The following is a 12,621-nucleotide window of genomic DNA, read 5'->3' as shown; positions in this document are numbered from 1 at the left end:
GAAGCAAGGTAGCAATTGATCTTTTTCTTAACACCTTATGTTATTTCCCAACGCAGAGAAGATATATCCATTGGTAGCACTACGCACAGTCATGGGTCCACTTCCCATCATGCATTTGGGTTGAATGGCTGCGGTTTCATTTACTGAAAGCTCAACAAATACACTAGATGGCAATATTTAGTCACAATATACAAAGTTACAAGTCTTTCTATCCGTGGATCCCTCTCACAGAAAGAATGTTAATCATGTAAATGTAAAGGATTTATTGTCATAATAAACAAATACAGTACTTATGTACTGTATGTTGAATGTATATATTGGTCCGAGTTTTATTCATTTTTTACTTAATGCATTGCCAAAATCTATATGATCGGGGAAAATTATCGGGAATGATTGGATATGAATTGCAAGCAAAAAAAAAAAAAAGCAATCGGATCGGGAAATATCGGGATTGGCAGATACTCAAACTAAAACGATCGGGAGCAAAAAAACATGATCGGAACAACCCGAATCAAAACACATCCCTAGTATTTAGTATCTTTGTAAATCTCACTGGAACAACACCAAACCAAAGTTCCAGCCTCATCGGAGGAGTAGTGGCTCAACACCGAGTCCCTACCGGATGACCGAGCTTCTCACCCTAGCTCTAAGGGAAAACCCTGACACCCTGCAGAGGAAACTTATTTCGGCCGCTTGTATCCGGTATCGTGTTCTTTTGGTCATGACTCACAGCTCGTGACAATAGCTGAGGGTAGGAACGTAGATCGACTGGTAAATCGAGAGTTTCACCTTTTTACTCAGCTCCTTCTTCACCACAACGGACCGGTGCAGAGTCCGCATCTCTGCAGACGCTGCACCAATCCGCCTGTCGATCTCTCGCTGCCTCCCACCCTAACTGGTCACCATCAAATGGGACCTGATCTTTGTCAAAATCATACAGATGAAAATACAGTGTATGCTTGAACTAAAACCACCCAAACATTTATAGGTTTTCATATTTAAATGAAGATAGTATGCAAACAATGACAGAAGGGGGGAAAAATAAGAAAGTGAACCATTTAATATTATGTGAACCCCCTTTGGCAGCAATGACTTCAACCAGACGCTTTCTGTAGCTGCAGATCAGTCTGGCACATAGATTAGGACCAATCTTGGTCCATTCTTCACTACAAAACAGCAGTAGTTCAGTTAGATTTCTGGGATGTCTGGCATGAATCGCTGTCTTTAGGTCATGCCACAGCATCTCAATGGGGTTCAATTCTGGACTTTGACTTGACCACTTCAGAATGTGTATTTTGTTCTCCTGAAACCATTCTGAAGTTGATTTACTTCTGTGTTTTGGATCATTGTCCTGTTGCCGCATCCATCCTCTTTTTAGCTTCAACTGTCTGACAGACGGCCTCAGGTTTTCCAGCAAAACATTCTGATAAACGTTTGAAATCATTCTTCCATTAATGATTGCAAATTGTCCAGGCCCTGAGGTAGCAAAACAGCCCCAAATCATGATGCTCTCTCCAACATGCTTCACAGTGAGAATGAGGTGTTCATGTTGGTGAGCTGTTCCATTTTTCCTCCACACATGACGTTGTGTGTTACTCCCCAACAATTCAACTTTGGTTTAATCAGTCTACAAAATGTTTTTCCAAAACTTCTGTGGAATGTCCAAGTGGTTTTTGCGACCATTTAACTGGCAACAATGTTTTTTTTTTTTTTTTTTTTTTTAGAGAGCAGTGGCTTCCTCCGTGGAGTCCTCCCATGAACACCATTCTTGGCTATAGTTTTGCATATGGTGTTATGGTGTTATAGTTGATATGTTCACAGAGATATTGGACTGTGCCAGTGATTTCTGTAAGTCTTTAGCAGACACTCTAGGGTTCTATTTTACCCCTCTGAATATTATGCGCTAAACTCTTGGCATCATCTTTGGTGGATGGCCACTCCTTGGGAAAGAAGCAACAGTGCCAAACTCTCTCCATTGGTAGACCACTTCTCCGACTGCCGATTCATGTACATCCAGACTTTTAGAGATGGTTTTGTATCCTTCCCAGCTTTATGCAAATCAACAGTCCTTGATCGCAGGTCTTTAGACAGCTCTTTTGACCGAGTCATGATGCACATCAGACAATGCTTCTCATCAAGACATTTCGTACCAGGTGTGTGTTTTATAGTGGGCAGGGCAGCTTTCAACCACTAATCAGTGATTGGGCACACACCTGACTTAAAATGTTTGGTAAAAATTGTTTTCAATTGCTCTTTAATTCTCCTTAGGCAGAGGGTTCATTTACTTATTTTTCCCCGTTCTGTCATTGTTTGCATGCTATCCTCTTTAAAATATGAAAACCTATAAATTTTTGGATGGTTTTAGTTAAAGCAGACTGTTTTTACATCTGTGTGATTTTGACAGAACAGATCACATTTGAAGGTGATTTTATGCAGAAATGTGAGAAATTCCAAAAGGTTCAGATACTTTTTCATACCAGTGTAAATTTTAAATGATATTTTACAGTAACATTTCTGAAAGTCCACATTATTCAGGTTAACTCATTCCTAATATCATACATACATAAAAAATCCCAAACATGCATTCAGTTGTTCCGTCTCCATTCTGAAATAATGGCCTAGTTTTGGCCATTTTCTGTGTCGAGCTATTTAGGGAAGTAAGCATCTGCTGCTTGATAAATAGCCTGGCACTTTTATTGTTGGAGGGCAGGTTGAGCTCCTCCGCGGACGCACTCTGTTAGTTATCTTGACCGTCGCAGATGTTTGGATACTATTGCCGTAACTCTCAATACCGATCTTTGGATCTCTGGATTTTCACTCGGATGCCATTTCACATATTGCCCACAGCGCAAATACAACATGTGTGCTACTTTCACTGGCAGATTGAAAACATACAAGCTGACAAACCACTTTTACTCAACTGTTTTTTTCTTAGTAGACTCCGCATCCTTTAACATCACTTTTTTTGTCCATTTGACTAGCTTATTTTGCTTTTTGTATTGTTGGCAAAAAGCCTTTTAGCCATCACGTAGCCTTTCTCCATCGAGGTGTTTCATAAATAATTCAGCCGGCGTACGAGTGAAAGTGATGACAGCAAAACTGTCCGCGATCGCTCCCTCTACTCCGATCAAAGATGCATATAGAAATAGGAATTACATTTGCAGACATTCCCAGGTTGAGCGGCTTTCACACGGTGCCCTCCTCTCACTTTCGCTCCCTCGCCACGTCGTTGGCCTGTCTATTTTTCCCTCCCGCCCTCTACGAAGGGTTCGACGAGGGTTGGCTTTTAGTCCTCTCGAGCCACGCTGTGAGAGTCAGCACATTCAGACAGCCAAAGCGAGCGCACTCTATTAGCGAGAGCCGAGGTAAGTAAACCTCACAAGACACGGCTGAATAAACTCCACTATTAAGGCTGTTTGCTGCGGATGCCGCCTGTGGGAAAAGCAATGAGATCGGCTGTAAGGCAAACGACCACAATGGGTTGATGAGAGCATTGGAATCAGCCACAAGTGTTCAATAAAAAACAGAAGTACATCGTCACCTTATCAGATTTGATTGAAAAGGCCCATTCTTGTTCCAGTATTCTTTTTTTTTTTTTGGGTGTGTACAGAAGGTTTTATGGCAATACAGGAGTTACTTTAACATTAAAAACTAGGGTTGCTCCGATCGTGTTTTTTGCTCCCGATCCGATCCCGATCATTTTAGTTTGAGTATCTGCCGATCCCGATATTTCCCGATCAGATTGCTTTTTTTTTTTGTGCTCCCGATTCAGTTCCAATCATTCCTGATAATTTTTCCCGATCATATACATTTTGGCAATGCATTAAGAAAAAAATGAATAAAACTCGGACGAATATATACCGTAATTTTCGGACTATAAGCCGCTACTTTTTTCCTTAATTTTGAATCAATGTGGCTTATGGTCCAGTGCGGCTTATTTGTCTATTTATTTGAGTTAATAGGTAACATTTCATTTGACAGCGGCATCATTAGACTGTCATAAGACTGTCATAATTATGACATGACACTATCATGGGCAATAATGAATGCTTATGTAATTAGGTGTCATCCAGCAAATTATGTCACTAACCCCATTTATGTCCAGCTTGGATCTTTTACATCCATTCAAAAGTCAAATAATTTGCCGGATAACACTAAATGACTTCTGTTATAAGCATTAATTAATGCTCATGACAGTTTCATTTCGTAATTATGATGGTCTAATGACAGTCTTATGGCACCACTGTCAAATAAAGTGTTACCAAATACAAAAACTAGCAGTTAATGAAACAAACGGAACAGTAACTGAAGAAATAATTACCATAGAACAGGGGTCAGCAACCCTGGTCCTCGAGTGCCACTATCCAGCTTGTTTTCCATCTCTCCCTCCTTTGACACACCTGAATCAAATGATCAGCTCATCAGCAAGCTCTGCAGGAGCCTGATAACGATCATGATTATTTGATCCAGGTGTGTTAAAGGAAGGAGGCATGGAAAACTAGCTGGATAGGGGCACTCGAGGACCAGGGTTGCTGACCCCTGCCATAGAACATGAATTTTGATTATTTACATCGTAGCGCTGCAATGCAATCTAGGAGGCATGTTGGACAACGTCAGTATTGATAGCAGGTAGCAGCAGAGGTTGACTGTCTCCCACAATGGTGCAGTGGTGGCCAAATGAAGCCAATTGGATCAAAGCTTCACAGTGGTTCATTTGGTCTTATGACAGTCATATGATGCCACTGTCAAATAGTGTTACCGGTTAATATCTTTTGGTGTAAATATCCCATAATACACTGAGGACAGGTGTGGCTTATAGTCCAGTGTGGCTTATCTATGAAAAAATGCAGTTTCGTGCCAAATTTGGTGGGTGGCGGCTTATAGTCAGGTGCGCCTTATAGTACATTCAACATACAGTACATAAGTACTGTATTTGTTTATTATGACAATAAATCCTCAAGATGGCATTTACATTATTAACATTCTTTCTGTGAGAGGGATCCACGGATAGAAAGAATTGTGACTTTGTATATTGTGACTAAATATTGCCATCTAGTGTATTTGTTGAGCTTTCAGTAAATGATACTGTAGCCATGCCCTAATGCATGATAGGAAGTGGAACCATGACTGGTCGTAGTGCTACCAATTGATATATCTTCTCTGCGTTGGGAAATAACATAAGGTGTTAAGAAAAAGATCAATTGCTCCCTTGCTTCCCCACATTGCTTCCCATGATGTTTCTAATCGTAGGGAGAGGGATTGTAAGGCTTTAGCCAATTAAAAAAAGGCTCCAAAGGCTGCCAAAATTCACTCTACTCATTTTATGCTGCCTTTTATCTCTCTATATAGATACAACGGCGCCATTACAGATGGAGCGCGACAATGCGTGAGTGGGTCATGCAACGAATGCATTAATTGCATTAAATATTTTGACGTGATATTTTTTTAAAAATTAATTACCGCCGTTATCGGGATGAATTTGATAACCCTACCTTAAGCCTAAACTAAAGACTCTGGATGAGTGTAACTTATTATGTCTGTAACCTTAAATACAATTAGAAAACAATTTGATTAAAATATATATATATTAAAAAAAGGCATGGCCGATATTTTTTTTGCCGATTTCAATACTTTAAATATGAAGTGATCGGAACATCTCTATTAAAAACACAACAAAAAAATTAAAAATCACCAATACCGTGGACGCTCATGAGACAAGCAGCCCACCTTTAAGTTTTTAACGATACGAGGATTGTCAAAATACAAAATGAGTCTCAGTATGCGAATATCAACAGAATCCCCTATCGAAGTGCATCCGAATCATTTGTGCTTACAAGTGAACATTAACAATATCCCCCAGGAAATTGGCGACCAATGAAAAAGGACAGTGGTTAGAAAAGAGTGCTTGTATATACTTGTGGTGTCAACAATAATCGATGCGGCGATGCATCCTGATGCGGGGCATGGACGATTCGATTCGATGCGGGCAACAAGCCGAATCGATTCAGCGCATTTTAAAATTTATAAGTACTCTTCAAAAATCTTCCCTGCGCAATTCCGGTGATGCAACGGATTTGGTTTCCCCATTTGTATTATTATTCTCATGTTTCATTTTTTACACACCGCATAACTCTGGTCAAATTTCCCACCAACCTCGTAGAAGCCAAAATGTCTCCAGATGTCTGCTTTCAATGTCTTAGGTGCATCAATAATCTTTCTCGCTTCCTCTTTCACCGCTTCAGCCATTGTTATGTTATGTCCTATCTATTAGAGGTGAGATCTTGTGCCCGAAAAATTAACATTTTGGGCCCTCGGGTCGGGCCCTAATAAATTATAGAAATAATTCTAAAAAATAAAATTAAAAAAAGGGATAAAACCGAGAGCAGGCTCTCTGTATTGTGCATTTGCTTGTGCACGCACATGAACGCCGTGGCCCGCATGTTTAAAAAAAAAAAAAAAATTTATATTAAACGTTCCCAGCGTTATTTCGTTGTGTAAATGCTTTTATAATGATCATAAAAATATGTAGACTGTTTAAACATTAAGAAAACTTGCGTTTTTTTCTGCCAACTGAGAATTCGTTACGAAAGACGCTTTTATTTATGCACACAAAGGCAACAGAAATGTGATCCTTTTGAATATTTTCCTCTGTGTGTCTGCAAAACCCAAGGTTTTTTTTTTTTTTTATATTAAACTTTCCCAGCGTTATTTCGTTGTGTAAATGCTTTTATAATGATCATAAAAATGTGTAGACTATTTAAACATTAAGAAAACTTGCGTTTTTTTTCTGCCAACTCGAAGAAATGAAAATTAATTGCTGCTGCTGCATTTGTTTTCCCGGGTCACTCCCCCCCCCCAAAAAAAAAAAAAAAAAAAAAAATTTGGGTTTTACGGGCTGTGCCAGCAAATCTAGTTAGTTATTTAAGCTAGCACATTTTTTCTGTGTAAGTTAGCCAACTGTTCTTTTGTTGTACATAGATCTTCATTTAAAAAAAAAAAAGAATTCTATACCGTTTTAGGCTCAGCTCGGGTATTTTATTTTTCATGATCCTTACCCGATTACTCGATTATTTGAACTAACTAGTCCATTGACTAATCGACTAGTAAAATATTCGATAACTCCAGCCCTAGTTGAATGTACAAAAATATACTTGTTTCACTGAAAAAAGATTTATCATTTAATGGATACATAAAGGTCAAATTTTGGCAAGACAAAGTTTTGTCGCCTACAGAAAGTAGCGTGAAAATTGAACAAAAAATGTACTTCAAATACAGGAATATGTTACATAACATAGGCGAATTAAGTAGTGGTGCTGTGAGATCCAAATTTAATATTTTGTATGACTTCCATGGGATTGAAGGACTGCATCCATGCGGTTCGGCAAGGATTCATACAATTTATTGATGAAGTCATCAGGAACATCAAAGAAAGCAGTCTTGCATGCCTCCCAGAGTTCATCAATATTCTTGGGTTTCGTCTTCCAGCTTCTTCTTTCATCCTGTTCATGTCTGGTGACTGAGCTGGCCAATCCTGGAGGATCTTGATCTTCTTTGCCTTGAGGAACTTTGAGGTAGAGATTGAAGGATGCGATGGAGCACCATCCTGCTGCAGAATTTGTCCCTTTTTACGATTAGGAATGTAAGTTGCAGCTAAGATTTGTTGATATTTCAGACTATTTATGTTGCCTTCCACCCTGCAGATCTCTCGCACACCCCTATACTTGATGTAACCCCAGACCATGATTTTGCCACCACCAAACTTCACTGTTTTCTGAGTGAATCTCGGATCCATGCGGGCTCCAGTAGGTCTCATGCAATATTTGCGGCGACTGTGGTGTAATTCAACGGAAGATTCATCTGAAAAATCCACCTTTTGCAACTTTTCCAGCGTCCATCCTTTTGACAGGATGTGGGCCTTGACAAATGCCACACGGTGTTTTGTCTTTTGTTTAATGCTGGTTTCTGGGCACTGATTCGACCATGGAGGCCATTTCTAGACAGAATTCGACAGACTGTTCTGGTTGACACAGGGACTTCAGGTGACCAGGTCTCGTGGAGCTCTGCTGCAGTGAAAAAAGATCAAGATCCTCCAGGATTGGCCAGCCCAGTCACCAGACATGAACATCATTGAGCATGTCTGGTGTAGGATGAAAGAGGAAGCATGGAAGACGAAACCCAAGAATGTTGATGAAATCTGGGAGGCATGCAAGACTGCTGTCTTTGATGTTCCTGATGACTTCATCAATAAATTGTATGAATCCTTGCCGAAGCCCATGGAAGTTATACAAGATATTAAATTTGGATCTCACAGCACCACTACTTAATTCGCTTGTTATGTAACATATTTATGTATTTGAAGTAAATTTTTTTGTTCAATTTTCACACTACTTTCTGTAGGCGACAAAACTTTTGTCTTGCCGAAATTTAACCTTTATGTCTTCATTAAATGATAATTTTTTTTTCTGGGAAACAAATGTATTTTTGGACACACAACATAATTTGGGAGGGTCTCAGCTTTCATATGAGCCATTTCTGAAACAAATTGAATAATTAAAAGTCAGGTTATTAGCAATTGTTTCTACAAAATGGATAAGATAAGCTAAAATGGACTCCTGGAGGATCTTGATCTTCTTTGCCTTGAGGAACTTTGATGTAGAGATTGAAGTATGCAATGGAGCACCATCGTGCTGCAGAATTTGTCCCTTTTTATGGTTAGGAATGTAAGAGGCAGCTAAGATTCGTTGATATTTCGGACTATTTATGTTGCCTTCCATATTGCAGATCTCTCGCACACCCCTATACTTGATGTAATGATTTTGCCACCACCAAACTTCACTGTTTTCTGAGTGAATCTCAGATCCACACGGGCTCCAGTAGGTCTCCTGCAATATTTTCAGCAACTGTGGTGTAATTCAATGGAAGGTTCATCTGAAAAATCCACCTTTTGCCACTTTTCCAGCATCCATCCTTTTGACAGGCTGTGGGCTTTGGCAAATGCCACACGTTTTTTTAATTGTCTTTTGTTTAATGTTGGTTTCTGGGCACTGATTCGACCATGGACGCAATTTCTGGTGTATTACCGGGCTAACGGCACAAATATCTGCTCCTACGATATCTGACCTGACAAGTTGTTGGACCGCCCATCATCTCTTGCTGCCTTCTAATTTTCTCATTAGAACAAGAACAAACATCCATCTCCCGACGGAGAATGTAATTGTGGTTTATAGCAAAACATAATAGATCACATCACAGGACTGTTGCAGTCTTATTAACAGAAAAATAATTCATTTGAACGGAGGAAAAGGGGGAGGGTGGAGAACCTTGGCCGGCGTCGTTCGACAATTAAATTCCCGGCTTTGTTTTGTCTCCGTGAAATGAACGCCATGTTGTTCTGGTTATGACTGATCTTCGAAAATTCAAACAAGAACACCATCCCATTTTGGATAGGATTTAGTAGTCTGATAACACTCCGACTATTGTACCCCGAATAATTTATGACGCCAATATGTCACCGGTGTCAAGTTGATCATAAGTCATCTTTGGCAGAGACACCAGAGTGTACCTTTATGGACTCTTATAATATGTTTTTCTCTCACCCTGTAGGCGTCTCTTTATAAATATAAGGCAGCAAAGTAGGTATTGATTGCAACTCGGAGCTGTATTAACACGCCAATGAGTGAGACGTGTGGAAAGTCGGCGAGTTGTCTGCTTCCAAGGCCTTTTTTTTCCTTTCCTCGGTCAGGTGACTGGGTCATTTATCACGGCTGGATCTGTGCCCCTCGTTCGCCGTAATAAAATTCCCCCCATCGGAGTGGTCCAACAGGTCTGAATCACTCTGTCACACCACCTTCCAGCGATGGCGTGCATTAAATCAAGCGAGCGGAACATTTCCTAAGGCAGCCATTGCCTTTTAATTTCCTGAAGAAGCTTAAAATATCATTCATTACCGCAACTACACATATTTGGTTTTTAAAAGTCTCATAAATCAATAGTGGCCTGACTGCAATAATTATAACAAGTTAACGTGTAATTTCCAGACTGACGCGGGCTGAGGATTTTAGCATATGCAAACGAGGCAATTCAAATAGTGCGGGGGATATTAATGCGCGGGAACAGGTAACGAGGTACGGGCTATGAATTATGCATCGAAAAGTGGTTGATCTTCAATAAAAGGAAATGAATTCAGCGTGTAATCTAATTAGTTATGGAAGTCTATTATGTTGAGCCGCAGAAAGCAACTGTCCTTGAAAGGGAATTTATTTACAGTGCGTGTTAGCTCGTTGCGGAACGCTCCAAATGTTAACACCAGCCGTCGCTGTCGCCTCGCCTCCCTCCGACGCCCCCGCGCACTCTTATCCGTCTCCCTCTTGTGTTTCCTTTCAGCTCCAGACCCGGCCGGCCACCGAAGAGGACCCAGAGTGTGACTTCGCCAGAGAACCCTCACATCATGCCCCACACGGTCCCCGGTCTCATGTCCCCTGGCATGATCCCACCCACAGGTCGGTTTCGTAGTCATAGACAAGCATAATATTCAATTTTCATGAATTATATTTGAAATAATTCGTTCTAGAGTCCCAACTGTCCCATTATAAAACCTTTCTGAAACATTTTCTTTACTTGAATAAGCAAATAAGGAGTCTTTTACATCAGGGGTCCCCATCTGCCGGGCCGCGGACCGGTACCGGTCCGTGGCGCATTTGCGACTGGGCCGCAAAGAAAAAATAATTTAATAACGACCGCATTCTGGCCGAATTAACCCTGTGCCTCTGCTTAACATACCAATATCTCTGTCTACTCTAGATATAATACTACGGGATAGATTACAATGTTGTCATAGAAGTCCATTGATTGGACTGCAAGCAGTACATCTTGTTTGTGTATATAATATATCTATTAGGGCTGTCCCAAACGACTAATTTTCTCCTGATTAGTCAGCCGACTATTTTTACGATTAATCGACTAATCTAATAATTAATTTTTTATTTTTTTAAACTAATTTATCAATGAAATTTTTGTTGACGCTTATCAATTCACAAAAAACATATTGGAACACTCAAATTATTTATTAAAGTACAAATAAACACGTAAATAACAATAATAAATCACAAATAAACATTGAGTTCAAATACTGATAGAATTAACTAGTGTAGCATCCCGATTGAAAAGATGGTCTCTTAAACTGATGGTTTACAACTTTTATTCCATCCTTGATGTAAACACACTGTAAGAGCTACGGTGCACACAAATAAAGCAACACAATTAGAAATGAACAAAAACTTTTCACCTTTTTCCTTTTAAACCTTATTTATATATCAATGAATTGCCTATATGAATTGCCTTTACCTTAATTTATTACCTTATCATTGACAATCTCTCCCTTGAGTGCAATCACTGTATATACTGTATATATTTATGACCTTTTAACCTTATATAATTTTCTATACCATAAAATAAACCATAACATGAAATAAACATTTCAATTAGCATTAAGAACAATACTAATAGCACTTATAGGCCCATTGTCAATGAAACATTATTATTTAGTAAGGCGACAGCACCCTCTGGTGTACAAAAAATGAAAAAAAAAAAAACATTACAAACAGCGTGAAGGCGCTTGAGGTGTTTATTCACGGCAGACGTGCAGCCAAGCTTGGCATTGAAGAGACAGGACAGAAGAGTGTACTCTCCTTTGTTTCTTTGAAATAAGGCAATGTTTTGGACACTCTGGTGCGCTTTTTTTGGCTTTGTGCCGCTTGCAAACAGAGCATCCGACATTCTAACTTTCCACGCATATATTTTTTTAACCCTTCATTAACCGTCGACGGGATGTTGTGCTCGTCGACGGATTTACGTCATCGATGACGTCGACGATGTCGACTAGTCGGGACAGCTCTAATATCTATGTACGCTTGTCCTCGATAATAGCGTATTACTAGGCCGCGGCGCAGCACATTTGTTCCCAGAAATAATTAGCCGCCACACGAGCGAAGATAACAGGAAAACAGACGTCTTTGGAAATATTTTTACGGCGAAAAGGGCACCTGACGAGCCTACAACCTCGAAGACCCACGAACTGCGAAGGAGTGGATTCCTGACCTGTCTGTGAATAAACAGAGAGATCGCAAATGACGGCGACCTTATTAAACGTACATTTGAGACAACAACTCTACCGAGGTTCTGGATTAAAGTCATTCTGGAATATCCTGACATCGCGACAAGAGCGTTGAAAACCTTGCTACAATTTCCAACATCGTATCTTTGTGAAGCGGGCTTCTTAATTAATGTTTAACGACAAGGCGAAGTCGTTAACGGTGAGCGTTGTTGTGTACAGCTGTTGTGTGAAGCTTACATGGCAGGATGAATCTGAGGAGAACTTTTCAACAAGTCCTTCCATGATCAAACGTAAGTTAATATTCCTTTCTTTCAAGAAAGTTTGTAGTGTTTACTTTGGAATCGCTGCATTTGCGCATTTTGCGGCCACGTTTAACGTTACGCGCATGCGCAGAACCGCATCGTTGCAATTTTTGATGGGTTGCAAAATTTGTCAGAACACCGGTCCGTGAAAAAAAAAGACCCAAATAACACCGGTCCGTGGTGCAAAAAAGGTTGGGGACCCCTGTT

The 12,621-nt window shown here is 40.0% G+C and overlaps 1 protein-coding gene across 3 annotated transcripts in view; it reads left to right on the top strand.

Annotated features, from left to right (window-relative positions):
* dachd (dachshund d) overlaps window positions 1–12,621 on the top strand; it is a 357,117-nt gene that overhangs the window by 172,809 nt on the left and 171,687 nt on the right. For all 3 annotated transcript variants that reach the window (XM_057853366.1, XM_057853365.1, XM_057853364.1), the window contains exon 2: window positions 10,384–10,499. In XM_057853366.1, coding sequence (XP_057709349.1) covers window positions 10,384–10,499 — 116 coding nt within the window. The remainder of the gene's footprint in view (window positions 1–10,383; window positions 10,500–12,621) is intronic.

This window comes from Corythoichthys intestinalis, chromosome 12, assembly GCF_030265065.1.
Source record: "Corythoichthys intestinalis isolate RoL2023-P3 chromosome 12, ASM3026506v1, whole genome shotgun sequence".
Lineage (NCBI taxonomy): Eukaryota > Metazoa > Chordata > Actinopteri > Syngnathiformes > Syngnathidae > Corythoichthys > Corythoichthys intestinalis.
This window is presented reverse-complemented; position numbering and strand designations above follow the sequence as displayed.